The sequence below is a fragment of the Jaculus jaculus genome, chromosome 2 (genome assembly GCF_020740685.1).
Source record: "Jaculus jaculus isolate mJacJac1 chromosome 2, mJacJac1.mat.Y.cur, whole genome shotgun sequence".
In the NCBI taxonomy this organism is placed as follows: Eukaryota; Metazoa; Chordata; class Mammalia; order Rodentia; family Dipodidae; genus Jaculus; species Jaculus jaculus.
In genome coordinates this window covers 74,578,754-74,603,062 of record NC_059103.1, presented here as the reverse complement: position 1 = coordinate 74,603,062, position 24,309 = coordinate 74,578,754, and the positions used below count along the sequence as shown (strand labels likewise).

At 40.6% G+C, this 24,309-nt stretch overlaps 1 protein-coding gene and 1 pseudogene across 1 annotated transcript in view; one reads left to right on the top strand and one right to left on the bottom strand.

The window, feature by feature from the left end:
- Prkdc (protein kinase, DNA-activated, catalytic subunit) overlaps positions 1 to 24,309 on the top strand; it is a 263,909-nt gene that overhangs the window by 142,971 nt on the left and 96,629 nt on the right. The window contains exons 48-56 of the mRNA XM_045144399.1: positions 1,587 to 1,730; positions 3,484 to 3,635; positions 5,283 to 5,414; positions 6,559 to 6,670; positions 10,382 to 10,506; positions 10,607 to 10,756; positions 15,987 to 16,160; positions 18,434 to 18,532; positions 19,714 to 19,921. Coding sequence (XP_045000334.1) covers positions 1,587 to 1,730; positions 3,484 to 3,635; positions 5,283 to 5,414; positions 6,559 to 6,670; positions 10,382 to 10,506; positions 10,607 to 10,756; positions 15,987 to 16,160; positions 18,434 to 18,532; positions 19,714 to 19,921 — 1,296 coding nt within the window. The remainder of the gene's footprint in view (positions 1 to 1,586; positions 1,731 to 3,483; positions 3,636 to 5,282; positions 5,415 to 6,558; positions 6,671 to 10,381; positions 10,507 to 10,606; positions 10,757 to 15,986; positions 16,161 to 18,433; positions 18,533 to 19,713; positions 19,922 to 24,309) is intronic.
- On the bottom strand, positions 1,776 to 2,558 carry LOC105944552 (annotated as a pseudogene).

Genomic DNA, 24,309 nt, shown 5'->3' with positions numbered 1-24,309 from the left:
TGGCTTCTAAAAGAAAAATTATTTATTTATTTGCAAGCAGAGAGAAGGAGGGAGGGAGGGAGGGGAACTGAGCATGCCAAGGCCCAATGTTACCTTTTAATTGCCTCTGTAAAGAAAGACCTTATCTTCAAATAAGGCCAAAAGAATACCTTTGTGGGGGGGGGGGGGATAGGTAAACCCATAGCATTTGAGTCACACATGACTTTTAGCTCCTGTTCTTCTAAGTGCTGACTACCATAAAGGAGATAGGTGTTTCTTTGGATGATTTATGGGGGCTAGGCATGGGTAAGAGGCTGACAGGAAAGCCTATTGCACTGCACTTACAAGCATGGATATAAAGGGCCTTTCAGATATCACAGGGACAGATTCTTGCAGCCTGTAATGGTTATAGCACTGGTTTCCAAAAGGAAATGTCCCAGACAGTCCTGATCTTATGGAAGAAGAGCAGAATTTACACCTTGATTTATTGTTAACTTTTTTTGTTGTTGTTTTGTTTTTGTTTTTCGAGGTAGGGTCTCACTCTGGTCCAGGCTGACCTGGAATTCACTATGGAGTCTCAGTGTAGCCTTGAACTCACGCTAATCCTCCTACCTCTGCCTCCTGAGTGCTGGGATTAAAGGTGTGCGTCACCACGCCCAGCTTCGTAAACATTTTTAACCTTGTTGGAATTTGTTATCGTTTCATAGCAGTGATGTTCATGTTCATGAACTAGTTCTCTTGTATATGTACATATATATATATATATATATATATATATATATATATATGCATACATATATGTGTATAAGCTTACAAAGAGCATGTCCAGGTGTTTTTGTTCTTATGGATGTTTGTTCAAAAAAAAATCTATGACCAAACAGTTTAATTTATGAAAGTAGATGAGACATCCTGGAAAAAGAGACAGCAGGAAGGTTAAGGAAGTAAACAGCTTGGATTTTCCATCAAAGTAGCATTCTACAATTCTACAGTTTACTATATGGATATGATTGATTTAGATTTAAGAGATTTTAAGAATGATTATAAAATAATGACTGCTAGTATAGTAAGAAAGTAATATTTAAACTCATGTGGTTGATTGTCATAACTTTATTTTTCATATTCCTTATGCATAAGATAAAATAATTTTCTAAATTTGCATATTATTTTAAAGGGACAGAAATGGTTGATAGAGAAGCTTTATTGTTGTTGTTGTTGCTTCTTAGGTAGGGTCTCACTGAATTCACTGTGTATCTCAGGGTGGCCTCAAACTCACAGGGACCCTTCTACCTCTGCTTCCTGAGTGCTGGGATTAAAGGCGTGTGTCACCATGCCTGGCGCAGAAGGTTTTTTGATTGCCTCACATGTTATTATAGCCAGTTTTAAGTGATGAGATTAGTCATGGATTAATTTCCATTGAGTTGTTTTAGGAGTTAAAGAGAGAATTCAGTGCAAATCCAATCTGATTGAAAAGGGTAAATGTTAGAATTTATATCTATTTTGGATTTAGGTCAAGTCACAAAATTTAGCTGATGGAGGATCTATTCTGTATTAATACTTTGGTATTCAGAACAGTTTTTTCATGCTTGACATTTAAATTCTTGTTTTAGGTGTTTCGCCCTTATGCAAAGTATTGGCTCAGCCCCTTGTTACAGCTGGCTGTTTCCGAAAACAGTGGAATAGAAGGAATTCACTACATGGTGGTGGAAATAGTAGCTACTGTTCTTTCTTGGACAGGCTTGGCTACTCCTACAGTAAGAAATGCTGCATCTCTCTCTTCTTTAGAAGCATGTTACAAATCAGGTTTTGTCAAAAAGACCAAAGCTCATGTTATCATCAGAATGTTCAGACTCTTCCTTTGCTTTCACTTTCTTTTTCTCAATTGGAGCAGCAGCAGTGGTGGTGGAGGGAGCAGGGCCCCCTACCAGTGCAGCACCAACTGTAGAGCAGGTCCACTGGTCCCTCCATTGCAGACGAGGCTCTTGATGTTGACATTGATTCGGACTATTGCAAACAAGCCAGGGCAAAAAGGTGTTTTGATTGACCTTCTCCTTTGTGAAGGTCACTTCAAGGTCCTGCAAGATGAGGGCAGAGTAGATGCAGGTGAGCTCAGAGAGGCAGTTGGTGCAGAATGCCCAGCTAAGTGCTTGTTACTTGATGAAGTGAGAGACTCTCCCCAACATGGCCTTAGCTTTGTTGAAACAACCAAACACTTTGGCTGCAGATGATAAAAGTTCTGGATCTCTTATGTCATGTTATTTTATTCCTGCTGATACCCCAGAGAGTGGATGTCAGATGAGTCACATCTACTTGATGACCGTCACTATTTTAGCTGTAGTTGTACTGCTGTGATGCACTTACATGCCTTTGCTTCACTCTGCTCGCTTTTGTTTTAATTGCTTTGACATTGCCTTTATTACTAAGCTGTGGGGTGTCTACTTAATTTGTTAGTGTTACTTGCTAGCAGGTTAGAAACTAAGTAACAGAATTATTAAGATTGTATTTATAATAATTGAGGATTTCTGCAATGATTCAGGCCTCAGGATCTTTGGGCACTTACTTGGCAGATTATTCACTCCCATAGTATTATCTGTTTTCCATGATCACAGATATTAAAAATGATTGCGAGGTAATTGTCACTGCACTGCAGTGAACCAAATGTCCCAGTCACTTGAGTAGATTGATGTTTGTTGGAGCTTTCTTTACTCATTTGAAACCACAAACACTGGCAGTATACAGAGTTTCATGTAAGCCTATCATGTATGCCATGCTTTAAAAAAAAAATTATTTGAGACAGAAAGAGTAGAAGAATCCAGGCATGGTGGCACATGCCTTTAATCCCAGCACTTGGGACGTAGAGGTAGGTGGATCATCACAAGTTCGAGGCCACCCTGAGGCTATATAGTGAATTCCAAGTCAGCCTGAGCTAGAGTGAGACCCTACCTTGAATAACAAAAAAACAAAAAGAAAGAGTGGAAGAGGTAGAGGAGAGAGAGAGATAGTATGGATACGCCAGGGCCTCCTGCCACTGTAAATTAACTCCAGACATGTGCACCACTTTGCGCATTTGGTTTTACATGGGTACTGGGAAATCAAACCTGGGCTAGAGAGAGAATGGGCACACAAGGACCTTTAGAAACTCCATATGCATGTGCCACCTTGTTCATCTGGCCTTACACGGGTACTGGGGAATCAAACCTGGGTCCTTAGGCCTTGCCAGCAAGCACCTTAATTGCTAAGCCATCTTTCCAACCCAATAAAGTTTTTTTTTTTTTAAAGTGTATATATTTGTTTATTTGCAAGCAGAGAAAGAGGGAGAGAGAATGGATATGTGCACAGCTACTGCAAATGAATTCCAGATGCATGTACCACTTTGTGCATCTGACTTCATGTGTGTATTGGGGAGTCAAATCTGGGTCCTTTGGCTTTGTGGGCAAGTACCTTAACTGCTAAGGTATCTCTCTAGCCCAAATCCTATATGCTAATACAAAATTTCAATATTTTCAGGGGGTTCCTAAAGATGAAGTATTGGCAAATAGATTACTTAATTTCCTAATGAAACATGCTTTCCATCCAAAAAGAGCTGTGTTTAGACACAACCTTGAAATTATAAAAACTGTTATTGAATGCTGGAAAGAGTGTCTCTCCATTCCTTATAGGTATGTATTTACTAATTTTTACAATATTATTTCAGAATTTGGGCTAAAGTATAGCATGTTTAAAAGGATAACTACAGCCGGGCGTGGTGGTGCACGCCTTTAATCCCAGCACTCGGGAGGCAGAGGTAGGAGGATCGCCGTGAGTTCAAGGCCACCCTGAGACTACAGAGTTTATTCCAGGTCAGCCTGACCACAGTGAGACCCTACCTCAAAAAACCCCCCAAGGGCTGGAGAAATGGCTTAGCGGTTAAGTGCTTGCCTGTGAAGCCTAAGGACCCCGTTTCGAGGCTCGGTTACCCAGGTCCCACGTTAGCCAGATGCACAAGGGGGCGCATGCGTCTGGAGTTCGTTTGCAGAGGCTGGAAGCCCTGGCGCGCCCATTCTCTCTCTCTCCCTCTCTCTGTCTTTCTCTCTGTGTCTGTCGCTCTCAAATAAATAAATAAATAAAAATAAAAAAAACCCAAAAAATAAAAATAAAAATAAAATAAAAGGATAACTACAGTGAAATGTAATTTTACTAAATGATAGAAATAGAATTTCAAGTAGGCAGGGCTATATGAACCAAAACTAATACCTTAAAAAAAATCTTTATCTAGATCTTCCTAGCAGTTCATGTGTTTTATTTATTTATTTATTTATTTTTAATTTTTATTAACATTTTCCATGATTATAAAAAATATTCCATGGTAATTCCCTCCCACCTCCCCCACAGATACCCCTTTGAGATTCCATTCTCCATCATATTACCTCCCCATCTCAATCATTGTACTTACATATATACAATATCAACCTATTAAGTACCCTCTCCCTTCCTTTCTCTTCCCTTTATGTCTCCTTTTTAACTTACTGGCCTCTGCTACTAAGTATTTTCCTTCTCACACTGAAGCCCAATCATCTGTTGTGTTTTTATTTAAGAGGTCGGAAAAGAGAGGCAGATAGAGAGAATGGGCGTGCTAGGGCCTCCAGCTACTGCAAATGAACTCCAGATACATGTGCCACCTTGTGTGTCTGGCTTACATGGGTACTGGGAAATCGAGCCTGGATCCTTAAGCTTCACATGCAAGTACCTTAATCATTAAGCCCTCTCTCCAGCCTCCAAACTAATAATTTGAATAGAGTCCACTTATAAGGCATACTTTGCTACTAATAAAACCACAACTCCATAATTTGACACCAAAAGCATTTCTGGGCAATCAGGGTTCCAGTGGTCTGTACTTTGACATACCTGTAGTTTCCCCCCATGCTGGGCAATTGGAATGTGCTGCTCTGCACTGTCCCAGACCAGATACAGATCATGTGAAGAGCATGGTCTGCTAAGGCCTGAGCTTTAGGGATGGCCTGTAAGTTTTTTTGTTTGTTTCCTTTTAGCCCAAGCCTAAAACATGCTAAAGCTTTCCCAGCAGTTACTAGAAGCTGATAGAGGGCTTGGGTAGATAATTAAAATATACGAAGTATTTAACTATTGATTTTGGAAAACTAGAATAAATGGAATGTGAATGGGTATTAGCAAGAAGGAGTATTGAATGTGGGAAAATACAGAACAGTCCTTACACTACTTAGCTGGAAATTAGCTTAAATGATGTATCTTTCTGCTTCTTATTTCATTGCATAACAAATTCTGTTTTCTCCCTTGTGCTTATGTTTTAGGTTAATATTTGAAAAGTTTTCCCATCAAGACCCTAATTCTAAAGACAATTCTGTAGGGATTCAGTTACTAGGCATTGTAGTAGCCAATAACTTGCCTCCTTATGATCCCAAATGTGATATCGCATCAACCAAGTAAGTATTTTTTGCTGGACTAGGTTTGCACAATGGAAACATGGTTTAATTTTATTACATTTAAGGACCATAAGCCATGTTAACATATTTCTGTGTAGAGTTTTAAGGTTGGATTTATAGGCCCTTTGGGAATAGAAACACATCTTAGGCAAGTGAGGAATGTAGGTTGTAAAAAAGCAGTGTAATATTTCCTTTTATGTTTTGGCGGGTAAGAGGTGTTAGGTATTTTCTTACTTTTGAAACTGGCATCTTCAGTGGTTACTTTTGAAAGTACCATGAGCTCTATGTGGGGATTCATTACAGGGTTTTGACTCTAAAAGGTAATGCCTCTTGTCACTGTCAGCTTTGTTTTTAGACTAGCTTTCCTCTGCCTTGCTGTGCTCCAGATTCATCTTGACCTGTCTTGAATGATGATCACTTCTTTGGGATGGGATATATATGGTATATGGTATATGCTGGAAAAGGGCTTTAATAAGATAACTTTAGAACATGAGAAATACTTTTTTGTCCTTCTTTGGGATTTTTATATTGATGTTCACACCGTGCACTTTAGGCTTTAGCCCTGTGCTTCTGGGCCCCTTTCCTTTTGTGAGGGTTTTCGGTCACTCTGGTTGGATTTTCATATGGCTTCCCCAGACCTATTGTACTAGCTCTTGGTGCCTTAGGCAGCATGGACTCTAGGGCCTGACTTGAGGAACTGTCACTTTTAGATTGTGGGCTTTTTGAGCTTTGTTTTTTTCACAGTGTCTATAAGGGCCAAAAGTTAAATGTGTCATGCCTAAAAGACCCTCCCCACACAGCATGAGTCTTCTCTTTCTTACCGTCATTGTCCTGTCTTGCTATTGGATGTGGCTTTTGACAGAGTCAGAGATTCTAGCTCTTTCCTTTCCTGCAGGTTTTTGTGGTATTCAACAGATATTACTGCAGCCCTGCCTGGGATTGCACAGTGCACTTTCACAGTTATGATGTCAGAACCTTTAGACCCATATTTGTACACATTTTTATACCAAGCAGAATAGCAGTGTGCATTACATTTATGTTCATCTTTTCTCAATGTGTGCTATTAATGTACAAGAAGAGAATTACTACATTTTTATGTCAGACATCAATGGATTATTTTATTTGCTTTTTGTGCTTGTTATAGATATTTTCAGGCTCTGGTCAATAATATGTCCTTTGTGAAATACAAAGAAGTCTACGCAGCAGCAGCAGAGGTCCTAGGACTTATTCTTCAATTTACTGCTGACAGAAAAGATGTGAGTGTATTGAACAGTTCTAAACAAGTACTTCTTTTCCAGTTTTGATATGTAATTACCTTTGATATTTTATGTATTCCTGGGAGTTATTTGAAACAAACTTGAAATCTGTATTTATTTTCTTTTCATTCTTTCCTTCTATATGCCAAAATAGTGCTCTTTTTTTTTTTCAGAGAAGACATACAATTTTTTAGATACTTGGAATCATAGCAGACATTTTTACATTGACAACTGACTTTGTATTATAAAATTCAGCTAAGATTAAATTGAAAAAAAATTTTTTATGGTAGTTTTAAGGGGCTGAAGAGATGGCTTAGCAGTTAAAGCACTTGCCCTACGAATGCTCATTCAAAAACTCCAGGTCCCATGTAGCCAGATACAAGTGATGCAAGCATGCAGTGTCACATTTGTTCACAAGGGGGTGCATAGGTCTGGAGTTCGTTCACAGCGGTTGAAAGGCCCTGCCACAATCTCTCAAAAATTAAAAAAAAAAAAAAAAAAGTTTTAGGGGTTGGAAAGATGGCTTAACAGTTAAGGCGCTTGCCTGTGAAGCCTAAGGACTCATGTTTGACTCTCCAGGTCACATGAAAATCAGACGCACAGTGATGCAAGCACACAAGGTCACACATGTATACAAGGGGGTGCATGTGTTTGGAATTTGATTGTAGTGGTTAGAGGCCCTGACATGCCAATCCCCCCAACCTCTCTCTCTCGCATTAAAAAAAAGGCCAGTCTGTTGGGGTTGTCTCAAAAAATAGAGAGATAGTTTTATTTACTTGAAAGAGAAAGAGAGAAAGGCAGAGAGATTAAAAAAAAAAAAAAATTGGCTGCTACAGGGACTCCTGCCACTGCAAATGAACTCTAGACATATGTACCACTCTGTGAACCTGGCTTTACATGGATGTCTAGGGAATCGAACTGAGGCTCTCAGGCTTTGTAAGCAAATGCCTTTAACTGCTGAGCCTTCTCTTCAGCTCTTAAAATTTTTTATTCATTATTTGCACAAGTGTGTGTATGGGTGTACCAGGGCCAATCAGTTGCAATCAAATGCCATACTTGTGTGCCACTTTTTGCATCCATCTTTACATGGTGCTGGGGAAATGAATCTGGGCCAGTGGACTTTGCAAGCAAGTGCCTTTATTTGCTGAACCATCTCTCCAACCCCCTGACCCACTTTTTTTTTTTTTCCCCGAGGTAGGGTCTCACTCCAGCTCAGGCTGACCTGGAATTCACTGTGTAGTCTCAGAGTGACTTTGAACTCATGGTGCTTCTCCTACCAATGCCTCCCAAATGCTGGATTAAAGGTGTGTGCCACCATGCCTGGCTTACCTTTTTTTGAATGTGCTGGAAAGCAAACCCAAGACATCCAGCTCCTCCCTTTTTTTTGAGATAGAATCTCACCAAGTTACTCAGCTTGGCCTTGAACTCACCCTAGCTCATGCAGGTCTTGACTTTGCCATCCTCCTGCCTCAACCTCCAGAGTAAATAGGATTATAGGCCTGTGCTGTTGGGCTCAGGTTAGGGTAAGAATATTTAGCTAAAACTTTTTTTTCTATGTGCTATTCTCAGAATTTCCTTTTGGAGAGAATGATATGGTAGATTGCTGCAGTGATTAGGGCTAAGTTATGCTGGTTCAGTCTTCCCTTTCCAATGTTCTCCTTGATAGTGGTGCTGAACAGGAGTGACCACTTCTCAGTCAGTTGTTCGCTGTCCACTGGGTAGGAATGTGAGAGAAATCCAAGGGTAGCATATGTTCAATCAGAATCTCTACTGCAATGAAAGTTACTTATTAAAGAGATTTGGATAGTTATATGGGTAATGCAGGATAGGAGCACTCTCTAGCTGAATGCAAAGTCATGCAGCGGAGATGCTTTTTGTACCTCATTGCATCCTTTGATGCTAACACAGCAGTACCTGTAATAAGATGCTGTACAGAATTGGTGTGTGGGCAAGAGGAAGAACTCTTGACTTTCATGAGGCCCTGCCATCCCCAGCACCACCAAGGAAATAAACAAAAATTGTTTCTCAGGTTCTCACTGTTGTGTTTCAGCTAGTATAGCAAAGGTGGCTACTGCTTCTAGAATATTTTCATAGCTCTTTTCTCACTGCCTTGTAGTTTCTTTCCTCTTTCTTTTGTTCTGTTTCTATTTTGTTTTTGTTTTTAATTGTAACTTGCCTACTTCATTTAGTCTTATTTAGCCTTGTGGATTGAAAAACCATCTTTGTGAGTCCCAAATATGTATCTGTACTCCAGTTTGTTTCTTTCTCTTTCCTTTTCAAAAACCATTTATTTATTTACTATGAGTGAGAGAGATTGAAATTTGGCATGCCAGGGCCCCTTGCCATTGCAAATGAACTCCAGATATGTGCACCACTCTGTGCATCTGGTGGCTTTATGTAGGTACTGGGGAATTGAACCTGAGCCATCAGGCTTAGCAAGAAGGTGCCTTTAATTTCAGAGCTATCTCTGCAGCCCTTTCCTGAAGGAGAAGCAGGATGGAATCTGTGTTGCAGGCACTGTCAGCCTGGGTGAGAAGATACTTAGATGATGCCATTGAGTTGGACTAGACAACAGCTTGGACCCCTGTCTACTTCTCTGATTATGGACTTGCTTTTGTGTGTGTGTGTGTGTGTGTGTGTGTGTGTTGACCAAACGCAGGGCCTCACACTTGGTAGGCAAGCAGTCTTCCACTCTTCCACTCAGCTAAATCCTTAGCGTTCTTTGGATTTAAAATAAAATTGAATAATAAAAAAAAAAAACTCCTAGCCAGGCATGGTGGTGCAAACAAACTCTAGATGCATGTGCCTCCTTGTGTATCTGGCTTATGTGGGTCCTGGGGAATCTTACCTGGATCCTTAGGCGCCTTAACAGCTAAGCCACCTCTCCAGCCCTCTTCCATTAGTTCTTAATCAGAATGTTTATCTACAGTGAGTGCTTAACTTTTCAGCACTTAGTTGGCGGTCCCAGGCCCTGGAGACAAATCAGAAAACAGGTTGTATCCTTGCCCTGGGAGAGCTGACATTTGGGGAAAGGGACAGCCGGTATAAGGAATCTTAATAGTAATAATGCGTGATGAAAAGACAGGAGGATATGGGCAGAGAGACAATGATGGGAGCTTTTGTTTAGAGTTGCTAGTGTTCCATGTGAATGTTTGACCAAAACCCAAACTTTATAAAATATGTATTAAACTGTATTTGATACACGTTAAACTAAAATTAATTTGAGCTTCTCAAATGACCTACTTGAAGCCTTTGCATGTCAGCAGGAAGTTCAGGCAATTATGCTATAGCACCATTGATATGACTTTGTTCATTCACTCTTGCTGTCAAGGTTGGGGAGCCTGTAGGCTATCCAGAGGTTAATGTTTCCAGCACTTCCTGTTTTATCACTCAGGTTGTGAATCTTGGTTGGGGTAATAACATTGGACATCCTCCTTGAATTTACTTACATATTCTTTTTTTTTTTTTTTTTGGTTTTTCGAGGTAGGGTCTCACTCTGGTACAGGCTGACCTGGAATTAACTATGTAGTCTCAGGGTGGCCTCGAACTCTCAGTGATCCTCCTACCTCTGCCTCCCAAGTGCTGGGATTAAAGGCATGTGCCACCACACCCGGCTTACTTACATATTCTGATAAACTTTATTTTCAGTGTTTAACATGAAGTTCCACTTTTGTGTGTTTGAAAACAAATTATTATTATTTTTGTTTTTAGGCACTAGCAGACTCAATATGTGAATTGGTTGTAAAACAATTGAAACAACACCAGAATACTATGGAGGACAAATTTATTATATGCTTGAACAAAGCAGTGAAGGGCTTCCCTCCCCTTGCTGACAGGTAGGGGACAGCTGGCCAACTGTGGCAAGAGCCATGACACATTGGGGGCTGGAGATGGATGTCAGTAGCAGTCCTCTCATGAGCATTCTTATCTACCCAGATTCTTGAATGCTGTATTCTTTCTTCTGCCAAAATTTCATGGAGTAATAAAGACACTTTGTCTGGAGGTGGTGCTTTGTCGTGCAGAGGGACTAACAGACCTATACATCCAATTAAAGAGCAAGGACTTCATTCAAGTCATGAGACATAGGTGAGTGAATAACAGTACTACACTCTCGGATCCCACTGGGTTATCAGATGTGTATTTTCTTAGTTATCTCCTTCAGCTACAAAGCACTTGTGGATTTTCAAAAGAAGCATTTTTTTTTTAGTGTTTATTTACTTTTATTTATTTATTAGAGAGAGAGAATGAATGAATGAATGAATGAATGAATGAATGAATGAATATGGGCATTCCAGGGCCTCTAGCCACTGCAAATGCACTCCAGATGTATGTGCTACCTTGTGCATATGGCTTATGTAGAGCCTGGAGAATGGTCCTTAGGCTTTGCAGGTAAGTGCCTTAACTGCTAAGCCATCTCTCCAGCCCAAGAGAAGAAGAGGCTTGCATTTGAGCAGAAAAGGATATGGGAATAGAATAGACTAAAATGTCCCATCTTAGGCCTTTCATATCTCACGTTGTCCTCAAGTTGTCTTCAGATTTATTTTTGGTTTTGAGTTCTATTTCTATTTTACCTGGTAAGAGCCTTTCTGTGTTAGCATTGCTCATGTCTTTTCAAAAATATAATATAGTATAATAAATAAATAAATAAAATATATTAGAAACTAAATTTAAAAGAGAAGCTTTTTATATGATAAAGTTCCCAGAAAACAGCTCTATCTGCTGCACCTACTTCCAGCAAGGCTGAATGGACTAATAAGCTTTTGTGTCAGGGAGGTAGAATGTTGCAAGTCAGAGCCAAATTACCTTGGGCTACCTTTAGCCCCTCTGTGTCTGACCTAACATCCAGATGACTATCATGTGATCATGTGTTATCCTTTTTGGAATACGAGAACAGACCTCAGCTTCCACCAACCGAAGGATTAAGAATGCCATTAGATAACACCTGAGGCCTATGGTGGAGATTTCCCCTTCCCCACTTTGCTGTAACCCACCTACCTAATGGTCAGCCAGTATATTTGAAAAGTGCCTTAATTTAGGAGTTTCTTTTGTTCTGTAACTATAAACCCTTAATGAAAGTGTTAACACTTTGGAATATGGAATTTGGGGTAACCTTAGCTGTGTTCCCAGTCATATTTGGCTTCAGAATAAACTCTTGTCCCCTTTGAGGAGAGAGCTATGTCTTTTGCATTGACAGTCACATACTATTTTTCTGTACACTTTTACATTCTTATCTATGTACATATATTTTTTAAAGATTTATTTTAATTTATTTTTTAGAGATAGACAGAGGGAGGGATAGTGAATGAGAGAGAATGGGCACGCCAGGGCCTCTAGCCAGTGCAAATGAACTCCAGACATGTGCAACACCATGTGCATCTGGCTTACATGGGACATGGAGAATTGAACCTGGGTCCTTAGGCTTAGCAGGCATGTGCCTTAACCACTAAGCCCTGTGTGCATATTTTTATATAGTAATTAATATATGGGGAATATATCAATAACAAAGAATTTGTAGCATTATGTTCTGATATCTTTCAGCATATATTAAAATGTGTATTATTATAAGGCCTTAGGCTAAGTCCTTTAAGAAAAAAAGTTCCTAAATGAAGGAAATAGATGTTTGCTGCTTTATTTAGAACCCAGAGTGCACTAATAATTATCTGGCACACTAGGTAGCACTTAGAATCATTTTAAAATCTAAATTCTGTCTATTTTTGGCTTCTGTTTGCAAGTATTAGTTTCTTTAAATAGACTTTATTTGGAAGTGATTTTATATTTGCAGAAAATCAAAAAATACTTAACAAAATTCCCATATATCCTTCACTTATTTCCTCCTTCTTACATCCTAATCATAGTTATGATGGTTACAATTTTGAAAACTAAGAAATTAACATTAGTATATGTTGAGAGCAAATTGCCCACCAACCCCAGAAGTGGACCTTGAGACACAGAGTGCAATGGAACAAGACATTTTTTTTAAAAAGTTTTATTTATTTGCAAACAGGGAGAGAGAGAAAAAAAAAAGAAAGGGTATGCCAGGGCACAAACAAACTCCAGATGTATGTGCCACTGTGCATCTGGATTTATATGGATACTGGGGTTATCGAACCTGAGTTGTTAAGTAGGCTTTGCAAGTCTCCAGACTGGAAGCAAGACTTTTTATTTTAATGCCAGAGAGAGAGAATTGGCATGCCAGGTCCTCCAGCCACTGTAACCAAACTCCTGATATGTACGCATGTCAAACTCTGTAGTCTCAGGTCTTTTTTTTTTTTTTTTTCTGAGGTAGAGTCTTGCTCTAGCCAGGCTGATCTGGAACTCACTATGTAGTCTCAGGCTGGCCACAGACTCAAAGTGATCCTCTTCTGTCTGCCTCCCAAGTGCTGGGATTAAAGGTGTGTGCCACCATGCCTGGCTTATTTCTAGTAATTGAACCTATGATAATTTTTTTAATTGACAGTTTCCATGATTGTAAACAATATCCCATAGTAATTCCCTCCCTCTCCCCACTTTCCCCTTTGAAACTCCACTCTCCACCATATCCCCTCTCTTTCTCAATCAGTCTCTCTTTTATTTTAATGTCATCATCTTTTACTCTGATTATGATGGTCTTCTGTATTTGGTGTCAGGCACTGTGAAGTCATGGATATCAAAGCCATTTTGTGTCTAGAGGAGCACACAGTAAGGAATCCTACCCTTCCTTTGGCTCTTACATTCTTTACACTACCTCTTCCGCAATGGACCCAGAGCCTTGGAAGGTGTGATAGAGATATTGCAATGCTGAGCACTTTGTCACTTCTTCCCAGCACTGAGATGCCTTCTGAGCAAGGTCACTGCCATCTGAAAAGAGAAGATTCTCTACCAAAAGTGCGAGTAGCATTAATATATAGGTATGACCATTAAGAGAAGTGCTTACTGGGCAGTTTGATGTGCATAGTATATACATTTAGCCAGACAGCAGCAGATGTTACACCCCTAGGGCTCATGACTACCTGTCTTAAGTTTTCAGTATCAGGGATGTATTCCCTCCCATGGAGCAGGACTCCAATCCAGTTAGAGGGCAGTTGGTATCCACCATGACAGGTGTGCCACTATTGGACCTGTTGTCTCATTTGGCCTGGCTAGCCAAGTATAAGGCTTGCAGTGTCCACTGTTGGGTATCTTCACTGGTGATTTCTCTTTCTCCCATTGAACTGCATGCAGAATGGCTTCTTCCAGCTTTCTGTCAGCTGGTCTACATGGAGGAGGTCATCAGTTCAGTTGTAGCAGGATTTCTCAGTGGTCTTGCAGCCCAAGTATGTGGAGTCTTCAGCAGTAGGGTCTTACCATCTATTCCTGGTGGGAAACCAAGGGACTTGGCAATGGCCTATAATGTTTTGGGGGCATCAGGGACCTCCCTGGCCAATAACTCACTGGAAGGTATCCAATCCCTGGCACTGAAAATTTTCTAGTAACAATCTATGGCTCATATGTGTCTAAGAATGTGAATTGAGCGGCAGTAAACATGGTTGAGCAAGTACCTCTAAGGTAATGTGATGAGTCCTTAGGATATATGCCTAGGAATGGTATAGCTGGGTCATGATCTATTTTTAGCTGTCTTAGGAACCTCCACACTAAATTCCACAATGGCTGGACCAGATTACATTCCCACCAACAGCGTAGAAGGGTACCTGTTTTTCTACATCCTCACCAGCATTTTTGGTCATTTATTTTCATGATGGTAGCCAATCTGACAAGAGTGAGATGGAATCTCAACGTAGTTTTAATCTGCATTTTCCTGATGATTACAGATGTAAAACATTTCAAAGAACCAACTATATTTGTTTCATTGATTCTTTGGACTGTTTTTTTTTTTGTGTGTGTTTGTTTGTTTCAATTTCATTAATTTCTGCCCTAATCTTTATTTCTTCCCATCAACTGATTTTTGGTTTGCCTCATTCTTCTTTTTTCCAAGGCTTTAAGGTAAAGAATTAGGTTGTTTACGTGAAACCTTTCCAATTTCTTAATATAGGCACTTAAAGCTATAAATTTCCCTCTTAGGACTGCCTTCCTTGTGTCCCAAAGGTTTTGGTATGTTGTGTTCTCAGTATCATTTCACTCTATGAATTTTTTGATTTCCATCTGATTTCTTCACTGGCCCATTCGTTGTTTAGTAGTGTATTGTTTAGTTTCCATGATTTTGTGTATGCTGTTTAGCTTTTCTTGCTATTGATTTGTTTATTGATTTGTAGTTTGATTGCATTGTAGTCAGATAGAATTATTTCAGTTTTCCTGTATTGTTAAGATTTTCTTTGTGTCCTAATATATGGTGTTTTTAGAGAATGTTCCATGTGCTGCTGAAAGAATGTGTATTCTGCAGCATTTGGGTGAAATGTCCTGTATGTATCTGTTAGGTACATTTGTTCTATGACCTCATTTAGTCCAGATGCCTCTCTGTTTATTTTTTGCCAGGATGACCTGTCAATTGATGAGAGTAGGGTGTTGAAGTCACCCATTACCACTGTGTTTGGTGTTATCTGTGACCTTAGATCTAATAGTATTTGTTTGATGAAGTTGGGAGCTCCCATGTTAGGTGCATATATGTTTAGGATTGTAATGTCTTCCTGTTGTAGTGTGCCCTTAATCAGTATAAAGTGACCTTCCTTATCTTTCTTGACTAACGTTGGACTGAAGTCTACCTTGTCAGATATTAGGATAGCAACCCCTGCTTGTTTTCTAGGTCCTTTTGCTTAAAACACTGTTTTCCAACTTTTCACCCTAAGACAGTGTGCACCCATTGTAGAAAGGTGAATTTCTTGGAGGCAACAAATTGACGGATCCTGCTTTTTAGCCCAGTCTGCAAACCTATGTCTTTTGGTTGGGGCATTGAGGCTGTTGCTATTAAGAGATATTATTGAAAGGTGTGTATTTATTTTTACCTTTTTCTGTGGCTCAAGCCAAGCCTTGCAGCTGTGGCCCCATGGACCTAGTGCCACTGGAGCCACTTCTGCCTGCCTATGTGGACTGTGGATCTCCTACTTCTCTGTTGCCATTGGTAATTTCTTAGACACCTCACTTTTTAGTAGAAGAGTGCATTTTGCTGGGATCTTTTTTGCCTTTTTCTCCCCTAGGCTGCTGTGGCTTGGTCCTATGCCACCATCTCAACAGGAAGTCCTGTGGTAATTATTTTAAAAGTTATAATTTTATGTAAGTATAATACTGTGTATTATAACAAATTAGGAAACTACAGGAAAAAAAAGTTACCTGTTATGCTGTGAAAGTAAAATAAAATACTAATGATTAAATTTTATTGTCTGTTTTTAAAAATCTTTTTTCATAGAGATGATGAAAGGCAAAAAGTGTGTTTGGATATAATTTATAAGATGATGGCAAAATTAAAACCAGTAGAACTACGCGAACTTCTGAACCCTGTTGTGGAATTTGTTTCCCATCCTTCTCCAAAGTGCAGGGAACAAATGTATAATATTCTCATGTGGATTCATGATAATTACAGGTTAGCTGTTTATTTCCATTTTGTTACTTTCTCTAAAGGTTTTTTTGGGTACCTTTAGTGAACTGGGCTATATATAATAAAACATTTTTGCATGTTTATGAGTATGTGTATGTACAGTATGTGGACATGTGTAAATGCACATGCACACATTCTGTGCACACGCCTCATGAAGGCCAGGATAGAATGTTGGGGTGTATTCTTCTATCGCTGTTCTGCTTTGTTTCCTTGAGACAGAGTCTCTCATCAAATCCTGAGCTGCCATTTCTGGTCACAGTAGGTGACCAGTGAGCCCCAGAGATCCTTCAGTTTTTACCCCTCATAGGTCTGGGATTACAAGCATGCATGACCACACCAAGTTTTTCACATAGATGCTAAGGGTTGAACTCAGGATTTCTCAGGCCCTCATGCTTGTGTGGCAAGCACTCTTACCTGCTAAGTCATCTCCCTAGCCCATGAACCTTTTTTCTTTTTTTGGTTTATTTTTATTTATTTATTTGAGACCGACAGAGAAAGAGGCAGAGAGAGAGAGAGAGAGAGAGAGAGAGAGAGAGAGAGAATGGGCACGTCAGGGCTTCCAGCCACTGTAGATGAATTCCAGGTACATGCGCCCCCTTGTGCATCTGGCTAATGTGGGTCCTGGGGAATCGAGCCTCGAACTGGTATCCTTAGGCTTCACAGGCAAGCACTTAACCACTAAGCCATCTCCCCTTTTTTTTGTTGTTCGTTTGTTTGTTTGCTTTGAAATAGGGTTTCATTCTAGTCTAGGCTGGACCTGGAATTCACTGTGTAGTCTCAGGGTGCCCTTGAACTCATGGTGATCCTCCTGCCTCTGCCTCCCACGTGCACGCCACCATGCCTGGCTACCATAAACCATTTAAAAAATATATTTTATTTTTATTTATTTATTTGAGAGAGAGAGAGAGAGAGAGAGAATGGGCACACCAGGGCCTCCAGCCACTGCAAATGAATTCCAGACTTGTGTACTCCTTTGTGCATCTGGCTAACGTGGGTCCTTGGAAACTGAACCTGGTTCCTTTGGTGTTTGCAAGCTTACGCCTTAACCACTAAGCCATCCCTCTAGCCCCATAAAACATTTTATTTTATTTTGTTTTGTATTGAGGGAGGGTTTCACTCTAGCTGAGGCTGGCCTGGAATTCACTATGTAATCTCAGGGTGGCCTCGAACTCACAGCAACCCTCCTACCTCTGCCTCCAGAGTGCTGGGATTAAAGGTGTGTGCCACCACACCCGGCTCATAACCCATTTTTTTTTTTTTTTGGTTTATTTTTATTTATTTATTTGAGAGCAACAGACAGAGAAGGAGGCAGAGAGAGAGAGAGAGAGATAATGGGCGCGCCAGGGCTACCAGCCACTGCAAACGAACTCCAGACGCGTGCGCCCCCTTGTGCATCTGGCTAACGTGGGACCTGGGGAACCGAGCCTCAAACCGGGGTCCTTAGGCTTCACAGGCAAGCGCTTAACTGCTAAACCATCTCTCCAGCCCTAACCCATTTTTTTTTAAATCCCTGTGATTAATAATAATTGAAGCAATATAATATTGAGTCATATCCTTATTTGTACTTATTTCATGAATGTATGGGAAATAGGGTGGTCTTGCAGTCAGGTTTGCTGGCAGAACTCAACCGGCCAAGAGCAGCTTTTGGGAAAAAAGGACTTCTTTTGACTTACAGACTTGAGGGGACACTCCATGATAGCAGGGGAAAATGATGGCATGAGCAGAGGGTGGACATTACCCCCTGGCCAACATTAGATATACAAAAGGAACAGGAGAGTATGCCAAAGACTGTCAAGAGGACACTGGCTATAATACTCATAAGCCCACCCCCAACAATACACTGCCTCCTAAATCTCTAATAGCTGGGTACCTAGCATTCAGAACATCTAAGTTTATGGGGACACCTGAATCAAACCACCACTGGTGGGATTATCATGAGTTAGAAATACATCATTACCCTGTTATAAGATTTACCTTCCTAAGTAGTAGTTAACCTTTAGAGATCTTAAAAGATTGAAGAGAGAACTCTGCCAGGACTTGAGGGCTTGCCATGCCTTAGGAACCTGGCAGGGATGATAAGACTAGAAAGCACAGAAGGAGGGACTGGGCTTGAGTACACTCTTGCAGAGTGCCTACCTTTGGTGTCAAGAGTTCCTTGGGGAACCCAACCATTTTGCTTTAAGTCTGGACAGTGTGAATGGACTAAACAAAAAGTAGAACAGAGTACTATTATTCTTTTTGCCATTTATCTCAAACAGAGATCCAGAAAGTCAAACAGATGCTGACTCCCAGGAAATATTTAAGCTGACAAAAGATGTACTGATTCAAGGACTGACTGATGAAAACCTTGGGCTCCAGTATGTACCTCTTTTGGAATAATTGGGCCAAAACAATTAAATATGAGGTTATTGCTTTCTGACTAGCTTGGAATATTTACTGCATTATCAGCCTTCTTCGTTTTATTTTTTTAGTTTTATGTTATTATTTTTGGTTTTTTTATGGTAGGGTCTTGCTCTAGCTCAGGGTGGCCATGAACTCATGGCAGTCCTCCCTCTGCCTCCCTAGTGCTGGGATTAAAGGCGTGTACCACCATGCCTAGTTCCCTTTCTTAAACTATTTAAATATTTTTATTTATTTATTTGCAAGCAGAGAGAGAGAGAAACAAATAGACAAACAGAGAATAAGCACACAAGGACCTCTAGCCACTGCAAATGAACTCCAGATGCATGTGCCACTTTGTGCATCTGGCTTTTCATGGGTATTAGGGAATTGAACCTGGGTTGTTAGTCTTTGTAGGCATGCCTTAACCGCTAAGCCATCTCACCAGCCCAATAGTAATTTTTATTATTTTGTGTGTAGATGCATGTTCCCTATGCTCACCTGTTTTGAGGACAGAGAAGAGTATCAGGTCTCCTCTATTATTGTTTATCCACTTTATATCCTTGAGACAGAGACACTGAACTTGGAGATGATTTTTTTTTTTTTGTCAAACTGGCTGAGCAGTGAACCCCAGCTAGCTCCTCTATATCTCTGTTCTGCTCAGCTCAGCATTGAAGTTATAGGCATGTGTAGCTGTACCTGGCTTTTCTTTTTCCAAGGTACAGTCTCACTGTAGGCCAGGCTGACCTCTAACTCACTCTGTGGTCCTAGTCTGGCCTTGAACTCACAGCAATCCTCTTACCTCTGCCTCCTGAATACTGGGATTAAAGGCATGCACCACCACACTGAGCTACAGCTGGTGAGTGCTAGTAATCAAACTCAGCTCCTCATGCTTATATAGCAAGTGCTCTTACACACTGAGCCAGCGTCTGTAACAGTCATTTTTGCTGTGTATTATTTTAGCAAATCAATAATAGAGTGAAATATTTTTTCAGTGCTTGTGATGTTCCTCAGCACAATTTGAACAATTTGGGTGTGGGTTTTTTTTTTTTCCTTCAATTAAGATTTCTATAGATGAAAAGCTGTGTCTTCCTCACATGGTACCATGTGCAAAACTTTCTTTCATTTGCAATTGTGTCTTTTTCTCTCTGTTTTTCAGATTAATTATTCGCAATTTCTGGAGCCATGAAACCAGATTACCATCAAATATCTTGGACCGATTGCTGGCACTAAATTCCTTGTATTCTCCTAAAATAGAAGTCCACTTTTTAAGTTTAGCAACAAATTTTCTGCTTGAAATGACGAGGATGAGCCCAGATTATATAAACCCCATCTTTGAGCATCCTCTGTCAGAATGTGAATTTCAGGTGAAGTTCTTGTCTCTACTGATCATGATGAATCTCATATGCTTAAAATTAGCTCTCTTAATTTTTGTGGCATATTCTCACATTACATTCCTTTTTGAGATACTGACAGGTATTCCTGCCATGTCCTAGGCTCACATTCCTCATCCCTTAAGACTCTACTTAATGTTTCCCTTTCCTATTAATTCTTGCAATTGCAATCTGTGTTAGTCAGGGTTCTCTAGAGGAACAGAACTGATAGAATGAATTGTATTTAAATGGGAATTTATTGGATTAAGTTGTGGCAGTCCAATAATAGCAGTCTACAGGCTTGAGAGTTAAGGAGCCTAGAAGGTGCTCAGTTCATGTGGCTGGATGCTTCAGCAGTCCCAATCTAGCATTGAAGGCCTGAAGTCTTCCTGGAGAACTGGTGGTCTTCAGTCCATGTGCAAAGCTGAGGAAACTTGGTTCCAGTACCAATGAAGAGTAGCTGAACAAGATGGGTACCTGTACAAGTGATAGCACCCCTCAACTAGCAGCATAGGCAGCCAGTGGGATTAAGAGACTCTTGTCTCTCAGAGCTTCCTTACATAAAGCTCCTCTCTGTGAGGACTGCCCACTCTTGGGGAAGGTCTCACTATGGAGGAAGGACTTCCTCTTCAGTTAGTCTTTCCTGGAAGCAGCCTCAAAGACTCAACCAAGAGGAATGTCTATGAATACCCTAAACAGATCAATTTGACGACAGAATTTAACTATCACACCACCGGAGATGTGCCATGTTCCCTGTATTTTCTGATCTAAATCCTATCCAGCCTGACCTGCTTTAGCTTCTAAGTTAACCAGATTGGGTACATTAGGGTGGTGTAGCTGTAGATCAGTTTGTACCTAATCATGGCAGCCACACAGCCATCATGGTGTATATATACATTAATGCAGATGCCCCTTCCAGGCAGAGTGTGCTGTGTGTCATTCTAAAAGTAGTTTAATTTTATATTGTCTTTAGATTTTGGAATATTTGCATATTCATAATGAGATGCCTTAGGAAGAGGACCTATTTCATTTATATTTCATACATATAGCTTGACACTAAGCTTATTTGTATAAAAATTTTACTTTAAAAATCTTTATTGGTAACTTTTGTACATGTTTATAGTGGATTTTAATCATAATCACTCCCATTATCTTCTCTTGTTCCCCACCTTCTCATGCTAAACCTCTGTTTCTTCACTACTTGTCATAGTTCTATTTTAATGTCTTTTTTGTGTGTGACTCACTGAGTCTAATTAGGGTGCTTGCATGAGCATGGGTATGGGATTATTTACCTGGCATGGAAAGCTTACCGGTGGCTAGGCTAACCCAATGAAAAAAATGTCTTCCCTACCCCCAGTAATGATTAACTGTCAGTTGTTCCTCGGGAGGGTTGGAGGCCTCATCTGTAGGTAAGTTTATGTGTATTTTTAGTAGGCCTGCATTTTGACTACAGTTCCACACAGGAAGGAGGTCAGTGTGGAATTTTCCACTTGTGGCATTGTTGTTGTGCTCAAGAAGTTTTGAATATTGTACATTTTGGACTTTGACTTTCAGATTAGGGATACTCTAATTATGCCTGTCACAATGCCTGGGGGGTGAGTACTCAGGAGAGCTGCATAGTGTGGTTTTGTTCGTACTATTAGCTTTTTTTGTTTGTTTGTTTTTGAGGTAGGGTCTCACTCTAGCTGAGGTTGACCTGGAATTATAGTGTTAGGGTGGCCTCAAACTCACAGCAGTCCTCCTACCTGTGCCTCCCAAGTGCTGGGATTAAAGGTGTGCGCCCTGTGGGATTTTTATACTTTGTAAATAATTGCTAAAAAGTTTAAATTTAAGCTGGGTGTAGTGGCCTATACCTTTAATCCTAGCATTCAGGATGGTGAGGTAGGAGAAATGCTGTTAGTTTGAGGCCAGCCTGAAATAATTAGAGGGCTGAGAAGATGGCTCAGTGGATAAAACACTTGCCACACAAGCATGACTATTTGAGCTCAGATCCCCAGAACCCACATAAAACTGGATGTTGTATTAATAGTAGTACAGGATTTTGGGGCACAGGATAAGTCTTCCAAACTTGTGAATCTCAATTTTGTGTCTTTTTTTTTTTTTTTTTTTTTTGGTTTTTCATGGTAGGACCCTGCTCTATTCCAGGCTGACCTGAAATTCACTATGTCATCTCAGGGTGGCCTTGAACTCATGGTGATCCTCTTACCTCTGGCTCCCAAGTACTGGGATTACAGGCGTGTGCCACCATATCTAGCTGCTTTTTTAAAACAAAGAGTTGATAAAATTTACTTGAAGAATGAATTGTGACTTATTGAGTTTATTTAGACATAAATCATGATTCATAAGATTTATTTAGGGGAAATTGGTATCTAGAAAAAAGCTAGGGCAGTTACACATACATGTGGGAGATGAAGCATATAAGCCCCTTCAAATAACAGACCAGAAAGGATTAAGAAATAGTGACGCGGGCTGGAGAGATGGCTTAGCGGTTAAGCGCTTGCCTGTGAAGCCTAAGGACACCAGTTTGAGGCTTGGTTCCCCAGGTCCCATGTTAGCCAGATGCACAAGGGGGCGCACGCATCTGGAGTTCGTTTGCAGTGGCTGGAAGCCCCGGCGTGCCCATTCTCTCTCTCTCCCTCTATCTGTCTTTCTCTGTGTGTCTGTCGTTCTCAAATAAATGAATAAATAATGAACAAAAAATATTTAAAAAAGAAGAAATAGTGATGGACTCAGAGAGCAAAGGTAACTCTTACATATAATTAAAGTGAAAGGGTACCCCTAAAGCATGATACAGAAAGCAAGAAGAAAAGTACCTAGCTCAAGATAAGTATTCTCCCCTTCCCAGCCATGCTGGTGCCATCCAGGCTGGGAAGGAGGGACAGACTCACATGAATGCTCAGGTCAGGTCACAGGGCAAAGGAAAAGAAGAGCTGGTGAATGGAGAGTACTAAAGCAGAGGTGAGGAAATTCAGATGAGAAGTGGGTAATAAAGAGAGTTATACCCACTGTTACCCACGTTTAGAGAAATTACACAGGTAGCAGAATCACAGTTTAGGGATGATGCCCACATGGTAGTTCTAGAATGTGAAAGAAATACACGTGTGGTAAATTCAGGGATTAGAGGAAGATCATACATATGATTCAAGTGAGAGGTTACTCCAGAGCATAAGACAGATAGAAGACAAGAAAAAAAATACCCAGGACAAGGAACAGTGCTCTTCCTTACCTGACCAAGCCAGATACAGGAAAGCCAGACTTACATGCCTCCAGACAGAGATCACAGAGCAGAGAGAGTTGGGGAAGAAGAGGGTTGGACTATGTGGGTAACCTATGTGTGGATCACATATCCCATCAGGGTGGTCCTTGTCACCAATCCGGGGGTCATAGTGTGAGTGGTTCAGGGATGCAGGGGGCTGACCCATGAGGAGCCAAAATCTCATGTGTATGTGGAAAATGTGCCAGTCCATAGGCCAGCTAGCCTGGCGATCAGAACAGTGAACAAGGAGAGACCCTTTCCCAAATTAGGGTCGAAGGCCAATTCTGACATTTCAAGGTTGTCTTCCGACCTCCACATGTGTGCTGTGGCATGTGTGTTCCCTTATTCATATGAACATACATGCATACTCAGAAAGGTTCTTCCAGGGTGTAGCAGTTATCTTCTCATTGTTAGGATAGAACACTAGACCAGAAACAGTTTATGGGAGGAAATGATTATTTCAGGCTTACAGTTTTCTAGGGAAGCTGGCTCATTTCTTCACACACCATCAGCAAGGAGGAACAGCTAGAGTGAAGGTAACTGAACGTCCAGTGGGCTAGACTAATCAACCTCAAGGTTCTTCCCTACTGACACACCCTCTCCAGCAAGGCTCTACCTGCTGAAGATTCCCTCAGCTGGGGCTGAAGTAGGAGGCTTAACTAAAAATGCTTGAGGCGTGTTGGAGAGATGGCTTAGCAGTTAAGCGCTTGCCTGTGAAGCCTGAGGACCCCAGTTTGAGGCTCTATTCCCCAGGACCCACATTATCCAGATGCACAAGGGGTGGCACATGCGTCTGAAGTTCGTTTGCAGTGGCTGGAAGTCCTGGCTTGCCCATTTTTTCTCTCTCTGTCTATCTGCCTCTTTCTCTGTCACTCTCAAATAAATAAATAAAAATGAACAGAAAAAACACTTGAGGCTGTAGACAATTTACATTCAGACCACTACGCATGGGTTCAAGGTGTAGCTCAAATGGTACAATGCTGCCTAACATGCACAAAACCCTAGGTTTTAATTCCTGTGAAAGTCGTGGGTTTGATTCCTATCACTATATAAGTGGGGAAAGAAGTATATTCCTGTAATCCCAGGACACCAGCAGTAGAGACAGGAGAATCAAGTCATCCTTGGC